Source organism: Diachasmimorpha longicaudata, chromosome 5, assembly GCF_034640455.1.
Source record: "Diachasmimorpha longicaudata isolate KC_UGA_2023 chromosome 5, iyDiaLong2, whole genome shotgun sequence".
In the NCBI taxonomy this organism is placed as follows: Eukaryota; Metazoa; Arthropoda; class Insecta; order Hymenoptera; family Braconidae; genus Diachasmimorpha; species Diachasmimorpha longicaudata.
The window spans coordinates 4,885,315-4,904,903 of NC_087229.1; the positions used below are offsets into that span (position 1 = coordinate 4,885,315).

Below are 19,589 nucleotides of genomic sequence, written 5' to 3' on the forward strand. Positions count from 1 at the left end.
AGGCAGCAAATTATTTACCCAAGTACATGACCGTGAAAGATTTCTTTTTGATTATATAATAAAATGTACTAGATGAAATATACTTGTTTATTTTTCAACTAGAATTCATTGAAAATTCCAGTGAACAATGAATAACCGTATTGAACGCTAAATTCGATGTAATTGTTATAAATAAATATGCGGTGGATTGATTGGATAGAGGGCAAGACCTTGAACATTACAAAAAATGAAGGGAGGGCAAAGCTCAGACCATTTTTTTTCATGAAATTTGACGTTAAAAATTATTCGTCGACAGGGGAGTGTGGAATGGAATGCGATTTGTGCCAGCATTATCTGACCAATATCATGAAATCGAATGAACATAGCGTAATTTTCATGATAACTTCTTTTGTAGTCCTTGAAATACTGCAGAAATAACATTCTTATCAAAATTCTCGTATCTCCCTTAAATTACAAGATATTGACCGAAAGTTACAGAGCGAACTGTTGTCACTAGACTTAATTCCCCCTGTAATATTAATTCTTTCTATATCACCATTATTATTATTATTCCTATTTATATTTTACCCTTACCACTCTATTTTGTCTCATCCCTCCTATAGAAATAATCATTTTTAACTCTTCATTGAAGTGGTTTAAAAAATAATAATTAACTGTATTTACAGATCGAATAAATTGAAGCCGTTCTGGCAGAGCATAAATGAACCACTCCCAGTACTGGAGTATCTCTCATCGGCCCTTCTGTCTTCCGAATATGAACGAGCGTTGTCTCGTGCCCTGGCAATGCCGGAGTGCCCGGTTGTGCCATTCTTCGGGGCCTTTCTCCGCGAGTTACGCGAGGTCATTGCCTCAGTTGCCAAGGTAAATATCTTCACACCCCTCAGTATCATCATCCCATCCCCGTTCATCCCCTAAAACACGCCCCAGTGATTTTCCACCTTCTGAGCAGTCAAAAATCAAAATGAAGTAGGAAAAAATGTCATGTAAAGTAAAATAAAAAATCACAATCGTATTGGATTGCAATCTTTGGACGTCTTCGGACGTTACCCAAGTGATTTGGCGAGTTTCCAGGTAGAAAGTTTTTGGAGACCATAAAAATCCATGGATTCCTCGCTACAACGAGTCTGGAAAAGCCACAGGGGAAAAAAAGTAACTCAAGAATATAAGAAGTATAACAGAGGTGGAAGAAAAAAATACGAAATGGAATGAGGGACGATGAGAGCCCAGGGAAACTGTGACAATGTGAAATGAGACTGTGATAATACAACTGCAAAAAGTATCAAAGCCGTTTCAGAACTGGCGCTTATGCTTTTCTTTTATTTCTCAAAATTGTACATAGACGGATACGAGATTATGGATTATCGTCAGTGTACCAAGAATTGCCATTAACTGAAATTTATCGCATCCACTCAAAATTATGATCTTTGGATTTTTCTCCAAAGGGACTTGACTCGATAGAGCCACATAATTCCAAGGAATTCCGATGAATTTTCCACCATCTGAGAATTATCATAGGGTTATGTACTTGTCCTTTTTCCCTGTCTGAATAACCTTTACGTACGATGGTCTTTTATGGCTCGTTATTCCTTTACTTTAACCCCTAGCCGGCGAAACCGTTAATCGTCTTTGTACTCCTTTTAATTGTTAATTTCAACCCAAAAGCCTTAAAAAATTATTCATCATTGAAAATGCTATTGACAAAGAACGCATTACGTAACTTTTATGGGACCCTTCGTATTTTTTATCGGACCTTTGTTTTTACTCGAGAACTTTTACGGGACTTTCGCGTAATTTTAGTTGAGAATTTCTCTCCGTCCAGAGTTATCTAGTCATCTTGTCGTTTCCAAGGAAAGATAACTATAAATTTTCAGTTCTGTTTCATTATCCCACGAAAATCTAAATTTTCAATACCAAAATATTCTGAAATTTCAATGAAATACTACACTGACAGAAAAATATAGATTTTCCAATAATATTTGTTTTGGACAATCAAATGTCTGCAATTTCCATTAAAAAATCCCCTTTAAATACCTGGCAGGACAATAATTGATTGGCAAAACGATATTTTTCTCTCCCTGTGGAACAATATAAACTGCCGAATTTTTCCGCGGAACATTCCGACAATATTCGTTAACGGTAAAGCTAAAAATTACCACAGTACAATGAAGAAAGCCGTCAATATCTCATCCTCATCATCGTGAAAATAGACGAGTCCTATTGGTGAGATGGCAACAATGCGGACATTGAGGTCAGGGGTTTCTATCGGCCTCCAGCAGCAAAGACAGTTGTAGGCCGGCGGAAACTACTTGCTCTCTTCGTCCCAAATCAACAGCTACTATTAGCGCATATCTACCCTGGTCACTCGCAAATTTAAAAAAAAATGATAATTCAATAGCAATTAATGAGGGATGCATCGATCCAATGTACTGTGAAACTGCATCATGGGTCGTTGGGTATTTTCATCGGCCCCCTTATCCTCATACCACTTGCCTCTGTTCAATCACATCCATTGTTATAACTGGAGTACCATCGGTGCTCGACATATTATGGCGCCATAATAATGTAATTATTGCTCAACGCATACAGAGGAGAGGCTTACGTTATCAAGGCTATTGTGATATTACTCTCTTTGTTGAATTTTCAATGAACGATTTATTATGTACTTTGACGTATTCACTAAGTTATTGGAGACGATTTTGCCTTGCATGGGGCATGCGACTGAATCGATATCTAGATTTTCAATAATTTATTAAAAATTTGAAAGTTTTTATTCCTCTGGTGTTTGCGTAAGGGCGAGTGGGGCAAACTGTACACCTTCGTGAGGGGATTTGGGGATTACGATATTTTTTTCTGAAGATATATGTTCCAAATTTATTTTAAAAAATATTTTTAAAAATATTCTTAAAACGTGGTCTTCCGAACACAGCCACAAACATAAATCGTCTTCCTAAGATCTTCCAAAGAATCTTTTTAAGTCACCAGAAAGATCTTCCGAAGATCCTTTGTCGATTCTTCTGAAGATTTCTCGATGCGGGGTTTATAATACGTAACTTTCACGCAAATTATTGAGAATTCATCAATAAATTTCAGAAAATAATTGCGAATTACACCACGTTTGTGTTTCCGGAACCAGGGGATGGAGTTTTCGGGTGTAATCCACTTCAGGGGACTAGGCCCTTAGCCTCATTTGCCCTTGACGTTATTGTAGAATGAAAAAATATTGTTACTACAGTTATATTGAATGGCAATGATTTTTATTTAGTTTGTTCATTGGGAAAATTCAACAGAAAAAAATATTGAATTAACTGTTATAACTGACATGGAATTGAATTACTTGTAAACCGACACGGCTGCTATCGATGCTTTTAGCTAATTAGCTCTCCCTTTGTTGGATTCTATCAGTATTTCATATCCACACGCTGCATTCCTACAACATTGTATTGTAATTGGCTTTATTGAATGAAACAATGGTTCAATACTGTACGCCGTTATCTGAAAAATTGCGTCCCCTACCGTATTCAGTATCGAACCATTCCCGTAATTATTAAATTATTCAGAGCAATTTCTCCTCTCACTGCTTCTTTCGAACTAGAGATAAATATAAAAAATATTACTGTACGTGGTAAGTATGAGTTTTGTGAAGAGTTGCAGTTTTATGGAAATAACGTGGCATTAGCAGAGAAATAGCGAGCTAACTGTGAATAATAAATGCATTACTGCGAGAGAAAGATAAATTTCTGATGGTACAGGAGGCAAGAATGTTTTCACTGTTTATTTGGAGTCAAGGGAATGAGAATGAAAAGAATTAGTTTCTGAAGTTGAGAGAGCAGCTGCAATTTCTTATTTGATTCAGGAATCTCCTCTTCTCCTTACAAGTTTGTTTTAATTATTTCCGTTGAGTGAAGAGGGAATGCAATCATCTGAATTGGTCTCCATTATCGTGAATTTGTGTGATGGGTTACGAAATTGAATTGACAGCAGTTTAAAGGGAAATACGACTTGATTTGATCCTAATTCGAAATATTTTTCCCCAATAATATTAGCTTATATTGTCAATTCATTTTGATATTTATTTTATCGGTCTTGATTTTCATCATTCGGTCATTCATTAAATGATATAGAGTACCAGAGTAATGAATAATATCAATTTGTCAATTGAAATCTCTTCAGTAATGGAGAGTTCACGTGAACTGTACACTTTTCATTTCGCTGCCAAGTCCACTTAATAAATAATAATTATAAAATGGATGAAAAATTTGTTCAGCAACCGGCAGAGAGCAAAGACAGAGAGACTCAGCGAACTAGCAGTAAGGAGGGCCCACCCCTCGAACACGTGCCTTCGCCCTCGCCAGGTGCGAGAACCGCTGTTGAGAGTAATGCCGATGCACCCTCCGGATGGAGCTCAACAGGGGGTACAAGCAGCGGCGGTGGCGGTACCAGTAAAGGTGTAATTTTTGAGTGTCCACATGACACCAATGCTGTACTTGACAAGGTTGCCCTATTCCATCAGCATCGTCACGCACGTGGAAGAGATGCAACGACAGGCTCACTGCACCGTACACTGAGTGTACATACAACAGCTATACTTGAGCAGAATTACATGACTGAGGAGTGTGATGAGAATGACTACCATCTTGATCTTGACTCGTATAAGCCGGTTCAACCCCTAGCCGCCGATCACGGTGTTGCATTGTTTCCAGTTGCAGCACCCAACAATGGAATGGATCTTCATCTTTTACAAGTGAGTTTATCTATCAATAATAATTACTGGTGTGAAGTGATAACAGGAGGTGGAGGGGGTGAAGTGATAACAGGGCTGGATTTTACTCAGTGGAAGTCTTCCCAAGATTATTTCGAAAAGACTTTTGCTCCCCCAAAAAGATCTGCAGAAGAGCAATTCGAAGGAATTGATTTTCTTCGAGAGATCATATTCTTTCAAGGTCTTCAGTCAAAGAATGATCTTTCGAGTGTATTTGAAAAAGATTGTCTTCTGAAGATCGTCGAATAGAAACCCGGAGTAGAATTAAATTTTTGGGGTAGAACATCAGTCGAGTTTTCCCCCAATTAAATTTTTTTATTTTCAACGTAATTTATCACAAGTAAAATACAAAATACATAATTCTGCCAATCGACTATTTGTCTGACGATAATTTAGGGTGACTTTTCAAATGGGATTTCCGGTCACTTAACTGCCAAAACCAATATAATTGACAAAGTTACATTTTTTATCAGCAACTTATATTTTTTCATGAAAAATCATCATCGACAGCAGTTTGTTGCCCTTACTTCTCCTTAAACCTATTCTCCATAAATATCCCTTAGAAACCCCAATAATTTATCAATCAAAATGAATGTCCCTCGTCAGCAATAAAACAATAATAATTGCCCATTAAAAAACATCCCCAAAAACTCACAGTCTCTATCCCAAACGATTCAGCATTCGTTAACGTCTATAATCCACAGCAATCGGCTGACTCACCCCATTATTTTCCCCAGATCAAGGGTAATACAGAGTGGGTGGAGTTGAAGGTTACAGACTCGTCAATGACACTGGGGGCAGATTTAGTGTCACCGAGTCAGCTTGAAATGGGATCGATATTATCTGAAAAGAAAATTCGATTCATCAAAGTTTCTTCCATTTACCTCTATCGATCTCGGAAACGGTGAAAGGAGCATTGAGTAGAATAGTTTTTCCACTGTACAAGTCGATAAAAATACACTATCGTGATATCAAAACGACAAACATCGGCTGTGTGTGAATCGCGTGACGGCCAGATGTTGACCGTGTTACTTCCGCCACTATTTCAACGATAAATTCACCAAGTTTATTTGTCTCACTCGCACACACTAGATCGTGTCCAGCACCCCTGGGTACATTCATTCGGCGTGGCTGAATTTTCCCGGGGTATTTCACTGCCACTCAATCACCTTAACAGCTCGGATAATCGACTATCATTTATCTGAATATCATAGTCTCATAGAAATTTAATTGCGAGACTGGGAGAAAATTCTTTTGCGCCGTTCAGTCGTTGGGGGAGGTCTGTGCACGGATTTTCCTGTCTCCCGTCACCCCTATCCCCTATCATGCCCTAATTTATCATGGATATTCCCGTGAGGAGAGAAATATTCAGTAAAAAGTGGGTATCGTTGGCGCACAGAGAAATATTCAATAAAATTACGTAACAAGCCCTTTACCTAATCCCGGAGCGACCTCCAGGGGAGGAGAATTTAATGGAACTGTTGCGGAATGTTGTCGATACGGTTCCTATTTTTTGCCAAAATTTGTTGTACAAAATAGCGACATCGTCACGTAAATTGTCTTAGTCACTTTTGCAATTGATAAGCGGATATTTCACGCTGTACGCGAATTGGTAAGTGACTGGGGAGTAATTGAAAAGATGAGTAAGTACTTTGAGACGAAATGTGAGGGAACCCCTAGTATAGTATTCTGTTCGAGTGAAAGAATCTGTTTGCGGAGATTTCATCTTCTTATAGTTATTCATCGTGCCAACGTGAAAGTTATGAATATTCTTCTGAAAGACAACATTTAATCAAGGCAGAGAGATGTTTCACCGGATAAAGTCAATATTATCACGCGCATATTAACTAAATGAATGTTATTTCTGTTGTAGGGAGCTTATCTCCCTACATAATACAGAGATAACACTGAGAATTCTATTACACTGACTTCATATGCGAAATATTTTTTCAGGATTAATCGCAATGATCCATTTGAGCTCTTCATACCCATTAGTTTTTTCTATCGGCACTCGTCCTGAAATCGTCCTTGAATAACAATGTTCCACTTCCACATAATTCTCACGCCTTGAGCTCCATTTCGCTCACCTGGAAGTGGCTGGCGTGAAGATATACTCTTCAAAGAAATTTTTTTATTGAGTAGCAAAAAAAATATAACAAAAGCACTTATTCTAAATAAATTTTTTTTGGCCTAGTGATGAGTAAATATACTTCGCAAAATATTTTTTTCCACAATGTGCAGCATCATAGAAAACAATTTCTCCAAGAAGAAGAAATCGTGGTAAAAAGTGTGATTCTTTTTTTTTCTTTCGCCAGGTACTTCATCACGGTACAACCCTGGTGCACTGGGACTGCGAGGGAGCAGGTGGTTCCCGTACATCTCTGGTTTATGCTCGTGTTGATCGTGCCTGTGGTACATTTGTCTGGGAGAAACCAGCCTGGAGCCCCCTAAAAACAGCGGGCTTTGGTTCAATATCAAATGAATTTACACTGACAGTTAACCCTGAGGAGAATGTACCCTCGGGACTTGTGACACGTTACACATCACCACAGGCTGACTGTGCCTCAGTCAGTTTGGAGGAAGGCTATCTCGATCTGAGTTCAGTTAAAGAAGTTACAATCGGCTGTTGTGACAAAGATAGGGAGATTGAACTGCGTGGCATCTGCAAGAGATATGGCCTTCCAGGATCAGACTCGTGTATTGGTCTGATGTATGGCTCCAATCTTTCGGACAATCGGCTTATTTTTCTCCTTGGACCACCCACACTGAGCAAGTGAGTGTAATAAATAATGCAACGACATATCTACTAATTTTATTTAAATTATTTCATTCATCTGAATTAGTCTGAAATTTTGATTTTTTTTCTTGTTGCATTTTAAGATATTAAAGAGGTAAAAATAATTTCGGCGCTAATTTCAGCTAATTGCCGAGGCGTTAATAATGTAGGACAGACAGTAGAATTATCAATATCGTATTCACTACTATTTTGAAAATTATTCCAGTTGCGATTCTTCAAGGCTGAGATTTGTTGCCATATTTTTTGATACATCGAATCATATATTTACACAAAAGTATTAAAATTTTGACTTTTTTCTGACAACTGACTTTGAAAATTGAAAATCAAAGTATTTTTGTTACTAGATACATTTACAAGAAATTAAATTATTACTAACAATCCAATGCCAATATCATGAGAATGGCTTCCTCTCGAATTATTTGCCGATTAATATAATATGGTACCATTTCGTTAGAATCATTACATCTCAATTTGTTTGAACCGTTTTACTTCATCCAAAAATCGTGTTTGATTGTTCGAAACACCGGGCTGTGTTGTTGAAAAGTATAACTCAGTCACAGGTATTTATTAAAGCTTTACTAGGCGAAATGTCCGTGGAAAACCCATAAAACAAAAAAATCCTGTGGCTTAAGATTTATTATCACAAATTTTCTCGAGGCTCTAAAAATATTCAGAAAAGAAAAACCATCGTAAAATATTAAAAATTCTATACGATACTCATAAATCTCACTTTACGTCCAAACTATTCTGGGGAAATCGATAATATAACCCAATTACAAGGAATGCTTTTTTATGGCCCATCAATATTTATTGCTCTTCATGCAGAATATGGTACATGGGACTCTGCTGGATACTGCGTGGCCTCAAACGTCAGAATCAGTTGACAGACAGAAGATCAAGATGGCTGAAAGAGAAGTATCTTCAACTTTATTTTGAGGAGGGTTGTCTTGAGCCTACTACAGCCGATGCCATTAGGGTGTTTGGTGGACGTGACTGGTCTATGACTGAGAGTATTGGTACACTTTCGCCAACAAGTACAACACTACGACGACGTAATCCGAAGGCTGGAAAAAAAACTAAATCCATTGGGAATATCCATGCGCTTACGAAGGTTTTTTTTACATTTTTTTTTCAGTAGTGAATGTCGACTTGTGAACATTTAAAAACTTCGACGGAGCAGTCATTGACTTGAATCCCTTCGTTCCATATATTAGTAAAAGCAATTTGCAATTTTTTGGATCCAATATGTGTTGATAAGGTGGCCAGATAAAATCTCATGATTTTCACTAAAATTCGCATAAAAAAATATATTTTTTCAAAATTTCCTCACGCAAAGGAGAAGAGGCGTTTAACTAAAGACAACGTCTCAATATTTATAAACCCTGCGTCGTCACTAGAGAAGTGAGGACGACAGGCGTCGTTTAAATTCTTCATGTCGCCTTATTGTCACGTTTTTCCCAACGCCCCATTCTCCAGTTCACTTGAAAATTGTCTCCACTCAAAATTATCTCACAATGAAAAAATTACATCCAATTCCTCGCGAATCTCTCCAACTTGTCCGTAAAAATGAAAAAATGTTGAGAGCTTTGAATGAATTTTAGGAACTGAGTTTCAAGCAATACGATTCATCATCCGAGAGTGGGTTAACAGCAGCACCACTGCGTCACTTAACAGGTAGTCGTGAGTCTTTAACGAGAATAATGCCAGCCTCACCCAGATCAAGTCGTGATAGAGTACCACCGCGCAGTCCACCAGGCACTGGTGAGCGGATTGTCTCATCAAGCTTGCCGTACTCCAGTTTACAAAGGTAATTTTCCAATAGCCATGGAATAGCCCTCAAACCACAAAAGCCCCACTGCCACGTTCCTCATAACCTGGAGAATTTCAATCAAATGAGTAAAAGTTGATCGCAATTGAACGTCAAGTCCTTGCAAATAACTTTATAATATATTAATACAATTGAATCTCCGAAATCCATTTATTAATACCCCTAAAGCTCAATCAACAAAAGCACTGCAGACAGTTATTCTCATCGCAATAATTTATTCAAGAAACATTTTCAGTTTACTGTGTGTAACTCGGGATAAGGATAGAAATGGCTCAAGCGTAACCTCGGCAACGGGTGAGACACCGTGGCAGGTGAAAGCCCGAGCTACTTCAATCATGTACGAGACCCAGTTGAATTTCGTTGAATTCGTGGCTCTCTTTCGGTCATTCAGCCTTCGCGCACGTAAGGACCTACGTGATCTCTTCGGACAGCTTGCAATCACATGCCGGAGCCAGAGTGATGGCTCACTCCGTGACTTCAATATGAGACCGTCTGTGCTGAGGCAAACCAGTGATGCTACACCACAACGAATTGGTTTGTATTTCACACTATCCATTCTTCTATTTTATTTTTATTTTTTCTCCATAAAAACATCTTCGAACGGAGCCGTATCGGACGAATTCGCCGGAAGACGTTTCCCATCATAAATTTAAGGAAAACTTATAAAAGTTATAAAACTGCGCAGCAAGAATAGAAATGTTACATTTCTGGGCAATCTTTAATGTTTGAACAATTCTGTAAAGCTCAAAAAACTTTCATTTCCATTAAACAAATCAATTTTGCCAATTTCGAAAAATTTGAACATGAAAAAAAGAGCTTCTTCTGAGTAAAGGCAACACCTTAGTCTTCATAAGCTGTGAATCTTGGCTAGAGAAATGGAAATGACAGACGTCTCCTGAATTCCTTCTGTCGCCACATATTAAGTTTTTTTCCCTGACCAAAAACGCCATCAGATATTTCACATCGAAAAAATTTGCCCAACTTTTTTCACAAATCAAGAGCTTTCTATTCATCTAATCTCATGCAAATGATGATAAAATCCTCATAACAAAATAAAATACCCACTCTCTTACTAACTCACCCTTTCCCCTTTTAAAATTCACAGGTTTACTCACCCGAAATAATTCCATAGATTCTCACGAGTACAAAACAAGTGGCAACCTCCACAAAAAACAAATATTTGATGCCATTGCAGCAGCAAGTATCGTCAACAACTGTTCAGGAGTTGATACATCAAAGTCGCAAGTGATAACTCTCGCAACATTTACAAAATTCCTTGAATCACGACAGCAGGAAAAATTAACTGAAGACGAGATTAAAGCTCTCATCAAGGTAATCACTTATTTGACCTAGTTCATTGACTAATTAATCATCAAACTCCAAGAAAATTTAATCACATTGATAATAAATATAATATCAGAGACACGAACCCGATCCAGCACTGAGGGTGCAGTGGTGCTTGTCTTTTGAGGGCTTTGCACGTTACATGATGGACAAAGACAACTACGCATTTCCAAATGAATACGCAATACCTTCTGACACCGAGATGCAACAGCCATTGTCCCAGTATTACATTGCAAGCTCTCATAACACTTATCTCACTGGACATCAGCTCAAAGGAGAATCCTCAGTTCAGCTTTACTCTCAGGTAAATTAGTCTTCATGCTTTACGGGTATTTCCACTCGTTCTATGTACTAGTGGTACATCCTCAGGACATTTAACTGTTGGATGAGGTTATTTAACTCTTATTTAACTCTCTCAGTGGGGTAACTTTGATGCTCACTGTATTTACTTTCACATTTTATTAATTAACTAAGCGCAGTAGAACGTCATTCTTTCATATCTCCAGCTGCATTTCTCCTCTTATCGACAGAAGCAAGTGAATAAATTATATAAAATAATTTATGCCTCAGAATTAATAATCTTTATTGAGTCATAGTCTGGGGTCTAGTGCAGGATATAAAGAAATACTGGTAAAAAATGCAGATTCACTGAAAAATAAACCAAGTATTTTTGCCTGAATTTTGTTTAAGTGGATTTTCTTCGATGTTGATTTTTTCGTCTTAATAGACTCTTCAATACTTGCATTTGCTACAGAAACGGTTTGACCAAGTTTATCCCCAAAAAAGGGGTTCAAAGAGAGAACTAAGTAAACATAACTCTTATTCGGTTGGTCAAGCAATATCGAACGCATGTTTCAATAAATTGCGGAGGTTCATTAGAAGAATTGAATTTCTTGAGCCAATTCTAAGGGATGGAAAGTATATACAATATTTAGGGGTTGTTGATGGGACAAGTACTGACTTCCTCACCACCTTTTTGCGTCATTCATCAAATCCAATTAATGCAGAGAAGAAGAAGGATTTATTAAATCTATTTTCGTATATCGACGAGGAGAGTTGAGCTTTTTATTGCTACGGAATTATCATTTATTTTTTACCCAGGTTCTCCTCACTGGATGTCGCTGTGTCGAATTGGATTGTTGGGACGGCGATGATGGTTCACCCCTGATATACCACGGTCACACATTCACAACTAAAATTCCATTCAGATCAGTGGTAGAGGCAATCGATCGCAGTGCATTCGTCAGTTCTCCATATCCAGTAATTCTCTCCATTGAAAATCACTGCTCCCAAGCACAACAAGCCCGCATGGCCCAGATATTTCAAGTAATCTCTCATTCACTTTTCAAACGATTATTCGTGGAAAATATGATTCACATTACGTGTCAATGTTTTTTTTTTCAGTCTGTATTCGGTGATAAATTGGTAACGAAGTTTCTATACGACACCGACTTTTGTGAAGACCCTCAGCTGCCATCGCCCTCACAACTTCGCCACAGAATTCTGATAAAAAATAAAAAACTCGTGGTGGATCCTACAGCACCCCTTGTACATCCGTCGATATGTCACAGGGGTAAAATGTTGATGTCAGATCGTGCATCATCCATGAAGCAAATGAGAACTGACGTTAGTAGTGCATCCGTTGTTGAATATTTCAGCGAGGATGAGGATGATGAGGAGGAGGATGATGAGGATGACAATGTTGATGGTAATTTTTTTCACTCAATTGTCGAATTAAACGAGTGGTGTGCAAAGAAAAACTAACGGAGAGCTAACTGAAAGACAGCGTTTATCATTACACAGAGAGAAATTCTTTTCAATAATAATTGTTTCATATTTTTCTCATTAAGAAATACGATTTTAGTTTCGTATCTCAGCAGAATAAAAAATTATCTCTTCAAAAAAGCGCGTACACGGTAATGAACATGTTCAAAGTCAATACATCCCGATAATCGTAAGACTAAAATAGTAAACCTTTCAGGCTCGTGTAACAAGAGAACGAGAAAAATGAACAATGAAATGAAATTATAATTTCAGATAACTCAATCTCCAGTTACGAGAGATACCTAGGTGGTAGTCAAATGCCACACGTACGTTTGAAATCTGATCCAACTGTTGACGACAAATCCCAAAAACAAAGTAGTCAAATAGCTAAAGAGCTCTCTGACCTAGTAATCTACCTCCAAGCCATTAAATTCCGCGGCCTCAACACAACCCCAGGAACACTACCCATTCCAAAAGCACGCCACCAAAGCCACACAAGCACCGTGCAGAGACACAGTATCGCTGGGATTGGTACTGGTGGAATAGCATCCTCCACTGGCTCACCACAATCCCTGTCGACATCCGCGTCTGTTGCCAGCGGTGGCAGTAATATCGACACGTTATTCCGACCAAATCGTGGCATGCCAGCGTGCTTCCAGTGTTCATCATTGAATGAGAGTGCAGCTAAAAAAATTTGCCGTAAACAGCCACTTGGTGTTGTAGCACACGCTGAAACACAATTGATAAGAACATATCCAGCTGGTATGCGAATAGACTCATCAAACTTCAATCCCGTCATATTTTGGGCCTTCGGCATCCAGATGGTGGCGCTGAACTACCAAACGGATGATGCAGCGCTGCATCTGAATGCGGCTATGTACGAGCAAAATGGCCAATGTGGTTACGTTCGAAAGCCCTCTGTGATGTGGGAAAAGAGTCACATGATGTACAGAAGATTTAATCCCTGGGACAAAGAATTTGACGGCCTTCACTCAGTTCATCTGACCCTATCAGTTGTTTCGGGCCAATATATATCACCGGCAAATCTACTTGCCAGCACATACGTTGAAATTGAACTCGTCGGTATTCCCATTGACTGTGCAAAGCATAAAACTAAAATTGTCCAAAATAATTCCCTCAATCCAATCTGGAATGAAAAATTTTGCTTCCAAGTGATGTTCAGAGATCTTGCCTTTCTTAGATTTGGCATTGTCGAAGCTAATTCACATCATCTCATTGCCCAGAGAGTACTTCCACTTAACTGCCTCAAGCCCGGCTATCGTCACGTACGTCTACGTTCATGTAAAAATAAGTCCCTAGCACTATCAACATTGTTCATTTACTCGAGAGTGGAGGAGGAGAGTTTGGACTACAACACGTGCTGCAGAGATCACAATAAAGAATCCAAACGTCCATCTGGCAAGACACCAGAGAAACTTATCAATGTCGATCCAGGATTGGGTGGTGTGACTCTGAAGCGCCGAATGTTCTTCTTGATGGTTTACGATGTTATTCCAGACGAGCCCTACACCATTCTCAAGGTCACACAGGAGAGTTCAACGCAGGAAGTTATGCTACAGGCACTTCAGAAGGCGGGAATATCTGCGGAGCATGTGGACGAGTACATTCTTGTTGAGGAAGTATCACGAGGCTGGGAGAAGAAGGATAAAGAGGAATTGCCAACCCAACGGGTCTTGGATCCAGCTGAACATCCATTGCAGGCACAAGCACTGTGGAAGGGACAGGGGAGGTTTTTACTGAAACGCGTTGGCAATGATCCCAGCAGTAGGGCTTGGTTGGCTTCAATAAGGAGTACAGCTGGCCATGCACAGTTGAATGAAAGTGGTGAAGATCAGTCAATGATTTGGGACGAGGCTGATACCTTTCTCGTTTGCATTTACAATGTATCGCCTGAAATACCGTATGCCATTCTACGTGTACCAGTTAGTAGTTCAGCTCAGGATGTTCTTGCCCAGGCATTAGTTAAAGCAAGAAGAATGGAGGATCCTGGCAAATTTGCACTTGTTGAGGAATTGGAATGGGGCGGCGCAGGCGCCGTTGGTAGTGGTAATCGTCAGTTGCGGGTACTACGTGACGATGAAAATGTGTATAGTACACAGGCATATTGGAAAACACTGGGTCGATTTATATTGAGAGAACGGGAGCAGGCGATTCCACGGAAACACCTGCTACCTGCTACTCTTGATAGATTAAGTAAGGGCTTTTCAGTTGGTAGATCGGTGTCACTGCCTGGCTCCAGTAAGGAGAAAGTACCGGTAGCCGAGGCTCTCTCCGATCCGACCTCGAGGGGCCTACGCCAGCGTCTTTTAATGGGTCGCAGACGTGAGGTACACTCGGACGGCGAAGAGTCCAGGGAATCGGACATCCTCAATGCTGCATTGCATCTTAAGAAAGTGTCATTGAGGAAGTTGAGAGCCTGGAAATCTTAGTGGCAGTCACGGGCGACGACGCTTACATCGTTGTTTGCCCCTCGGAGAAATGGTGATTAAATGTTTAAACCTTTAATTACTGCTGTGGAATTATGATTTTTTTACATTTCAATTAGAGTCGGCTGGGTTTGGAAAATTCATCTGAAGACGTCTTACTTTAAAAGAAAAAAGAAATTTATTGACTGTGAGAATGTCTTATGATAAACTCTTTCGAACCCACTAATTTTTCATGTTTCTAAATAAACGAAAAGAACGAATACTTTCATTTTATTCGTTTCGTATAATGATCAATGAACAATTGTTGCCAATTGGAGATTAATTCAACCGTTGTATTGCCAAAATTTCAATTATTGGACAATCAGTAACCAACTATTGCCGCGTGATATCCCCTGGAATTACCCCTGATTTTAATCGCATAGACATTATCGATAAATTCGATAGTAAAATGAGTGACGTCGCTCGATTGACTGTACTCCGAATAAATTTCAGTAACAACTGAGGACGGTTGAATTTGCTGGAGGAAAACTGATATCGAAGGAAGTTACACCGACAGTCCAATGACAGGTCTATCATTAGTGAAATTTTTTTAGTAAAATTCTATGAGTTATTTATATTTAGACGAAGACTGGAAGACGAGGGTGGGATGAATCAAAGAAAGATTTTTCATTGTCTCTTTTGATGAGTGATAGCCCACGTAATAATTGAATAATCGAATCATCATTCAATGAACCAAATTAAATGTGATGATCGGCCGAATCAACGCTACCGATAATGTGGTATTTATCACATGATGTAAAAGAAAAATGATAAACGTACATCGACACTGGCGACGAAGTTTTCCTGGCAAAGTTGGCCAAATAACAATAGACAGTTACAAGTTTATAATGATTATAGAATGTAATAGGATTTATTCAGTGTTCAATAAGAATTGTTAAATGAATTTTTTAAAAATGCCTAAACTTGTTTTTTGTAGAAACACTCGTGTGTGCCTGAGCTGTTTGGTCAGTGCGTGTTTAACAGAATTATTTTTATTATGATAAATAACCATGAGATTCCACATCCATTAAACTTCAGATGTAGAGCATTATGAATTAGAAATTAATCATAATTTTAATGATTATAGCTTTAATGGCTTCACCTTTGTCGAGGATAAACTTCACAGATTACACAATTTTAATACTATCCATTAATTTTTAATGAAACTAATAACAATACAGAGACTATAGAATTATAATAGTAGATGAAAATTTATATAATTAACAAATGCAATAGTCTAATCACACCAATACGGGTTCATCAGATGAATTATCGTTTTTTTTGGTTCATTATCTGTTGATCGATTGAAATGATTGAGTTAGTCAATCAATCTCGCCGCCATCAATTTTCCCGAAGTCAATGATAAACACATATTCCACATGAAATATCTCTTCGCGTCTCATTCATTTTTCCCAGTCAATTTCCGCTATTTGTGATTGTCATTCACTCCATTAGTTTTGATTTATCCATGAATCGTTCTGGTTTAATTTTTTTTTATTCGCAATCGACAGAAGCGAATTTTCAACTGAATTAATTACCCTAGTGTCAACTGCATTAATTAATAACGAATGAATCCAGATACGGCGTACGTCTCACACGTGAATAAATATTTTCACAGTCGTTCGTTTTTATTTCAATGAAATTAAATTAAAGAACAATATCACTTCAAGAGACCAAAAAAAAATTGTTTTTCATTAAAATTGATAACAAGGTAAATATAAATATGAAAAATGTTAATATCATGGCTAAAGTATTCATCAGATTCATATCTATCTAATATCGCACTAGAATTACTGATAATTCGATGTATCATCACACTCCGAAAATGAAAAAAAAACTTATCAATTGTCAATTTTTTTCGGTCATAACTCATGAAGATAATGGGGAAAGTGATTTTTAAATTGAAGGAGGTAAACTTATCACCGTATCTCGTGATTTTTTCTATTCACTGTAAAACTATTGCATTTGAAGGGTGCATTTCTAATGACAAAATAATTCCTATAATAATCCCCGCATCGAGGCAACGCATCGATCGTATCGGTGCTGGTGAAGTTATTTCAGTCGATTAATGATTTTGTAATTATGAAATTTTCACGTTGATGAGTACACTGACAGAAGAATTCGGTTGAGGTTAACAAGGTTCAGCAAATTAGAACAACTAAATATTCATTAATTGTTATCGAGAGACTCAGTTGACCTGTGATATCATAGTCATCCAAGTGAACCATTCGATAATAGTTATTAAATAGTAAGGTGAAAATAAACAAATGCGGTGATTATACGCGGGGTCGTACAAGGTTTGTAGAAATTACACGAGAGATGGGGTGTACTATTAATCTAAATTCAGCAACTATTGCCAGGAAAAATAAATCCTCGCTTGCATCGATAGAACCGGTGGGTTCATCCAACGGTGTGGGAATAGTGCATTTCAGGACGAGTGCCATAAGGATTTTTAGTCCCGTGGTGTTGTCATTCCAGCCGAAGGGCAGGACCGACATGCCATGCGAGTAAAAATCCCTAGGGCATTAGCCATGAATAATATTTGTCTGTAGTCATTTTCACTTTTTCTAGTTTGAGGAAGAGCCAGTGCCAATTCCCAAACGAGGAAAGTGAGGGTCAGTACGAAAAAATACATTTTATTGGATTGACAAGATTTCGAGTTAACTACAACGGACAGTTCATTTATACGAATTATCCCCCCCCCCTCCCTTAAGGTTTATTCACGTGCTGAATACATAATTAAAATATTCAATACTCGGCTGTAATAATTTCACCTCATTACCGAAATATATTCTTATCGGCTAGTCGTTTTGAATTTCTAGTGACGTTACAATGTAAAGAGACCTATGGTAAAATCAATAAAAAAAAATTATTATAGAAAAAAAGAACAAGATTGTAATACATAGTGAAAAAAATAATGCTTCTAACGCTGCGAAATATGAAATTACACTTAACTACTTTTTAACATTTTGGGACCATTATCATGAGATTAACCGACTTCTTGAGGTTACCACGAGCAGTATTAAGTTTCCATTGGAATATACGCGCTGATGAAAAAAATAAATAATGATAAATTATCAATCAGCATCATTGACTCGAGTATTACCCCATCGGAGAGAAAAATTTTAAAAAAAATTATGTGTAATATCCCCGTGTACATATCCGGTGGATCCGTATACGATCCCCCGAGAATAAATAATATCCAAGAACAAAGAAAAAATCATGAAAAATATAAAAAAATAGATGGACATTATTTCAGTTGTTTTGTACATCAGTTAAATCGACAAAAGCCAAAAAGTTTTTCGCGTCGTTGGCGAGAGCCCTCGCAAAGACCGAAGAACTGTCAAAATTTTATAAAATTTTAAAACGTCGAGAATTTTTTAATCAACCAGACGTTTATTTTAATTAATTAAAGGCATTAAAAATTAGGATTTGACATTGTCGACGATAGTTATTCGGGTGAAAATACCACTTTGCATCGTGTGGTATAGGTCTCTGTCCACTGTTGACAACTGCTTTGTACGCTAACGCTAGTACTTTATGAAAAAAAAAAAAAGAAAAAAAGCATTTGTACTCGTCCATTGAATTTTATGTTGCCAGGTATCTCTGACGTTTTACTCTACTTCTGTATTTTCACGCGCATTCTTTCATCTGTACATAAAATGTCACAGTTCGTTTGGAATTTTGTTTCACGTTTAGCATCAAAGGAGAGAAAAATACAGCTGACTATTGTTATTGCATAATTCTCCCTGACACATAAAGCAACGAAGATTCACTGTTATTCACATTAATTTGCATTGGCATTATTTAATGATTTTTGACAACTGATTTTAAAACTCTAGTCACACAATTTCCCCATTTATTTTTTAATCTGTTCATTGTTATTTATTATCCACTCCATTATTAATTATTTTCTGTCTTAATCGTAATTAGTTTAAACTCTCGAGACGTCGGTTCTTCATGTTTTATTCATACGATCGAATCGAATTGTGGTAAAAATGAAACATTAATGAATTGATTAATAGGTTTAGTAAACTGAATTTTTTATGAAAATTGAGGCAAAGTATCTCCGACCTTGAAGTGTGAATTTTTTGGCTCGCCATTTCATGTGATTTGATTACATAAAGTAAGTTAAGGGGATAATACTGAGGATTTAAAAAATTAATTAAATAAACAATGAAGAATGAAAATATCCTTCGTAGATACGTCAAATAATCGCAGTTGAATTGTGTAGGTCAAGATTTAATTGATGATGAAGAAAAAAAAAACATCACTTATTATGAATAGGATAGAAATTTTTTGGCGTTATTTAAATTACGTAGTTCTCTGTTCTTTTTTGAGGAACACGTGACCCAAAGCATGCGGCCATTTAGACTACATATATTATAATATAAATATATATATAAATTATTATTAATTATTATGGTAATATTGACATTGTTGAAGGATCTATATGTAAATAAACATAAAGAGCATTTTTATAATTTATGAGTTCAATTTATTATTGTCCTCAGTCTCGTACCCTAATTCACGAAAAATTTGATGAAAAAAAAAAATGAATTCAATTCGCGATCTTCTGGGTGTCTGGTTGTAGCTGATGATAATATTTAT

General features: G+C 37.5%; 1 protein-coding gene across 6 annotated transcripts in view; it reads left to right on the forward strand.

Annotated features, from left to right (window-relative positions):
• LOC135162343 (1-phosphatidylinositol 4,5-bisphosphate phosphodiesterase epsilon-1-like) overlaps positions 1-19,462 on the forward strand; it is a 73,865-nt gene extending 54,403 nt beyond the window's left edge. For 2 of the 6 annotated variants that reach the window (XM_064120690.1, XM_064120691.1), the window contains exons 4-14: positions 666-861; positions 4,265-4,741; positions 7,075-7,532; positions 8,382-8,667; positions 9,158-9,363; positions 9,608-9,918; positions 10,490-10,716; positions 10,805-11,032; positions 11,830-12,054; positions 12,133-12,436; positions 12,766-19,462. In XM_064120690.1, coding sequence (XP_063976760.1) covers positions 666-861; positions 4,265-4,741; positions 7,075-7,532; positions 8,382-8,667; positions 9,158-9,363; positions 9,608-9,918; positions 10,490-10,716; positions 10,805-11,032; positions 11,830-12,054; positions 12,133-12,436; positions 12,766-14,942 — 5,095 coding nt within the window. In that variant the 3' untranslated portion in view covers positions 14,943-19,462. The remainder of the gene's footprint in view (positions 1-665; positions 862-4,264; positions 4,742-7,074; positions 7,533-8,381; positions 8,668-9,157; positions 9,364-9,607; positions 9,919-10,489; positions 10,717-10,804; positions 11,033-11,829; positions 12,055-12,132; positions 12,437-12,765) is intronic. The other 4 variants (XR_010298943.1, XM_064120689.1, XM_064120688.1 and 1 more) reach the window with 4 other exon arrangements.
• Positions 19,463-19,589: the final 127 nt, after the last annotated feature.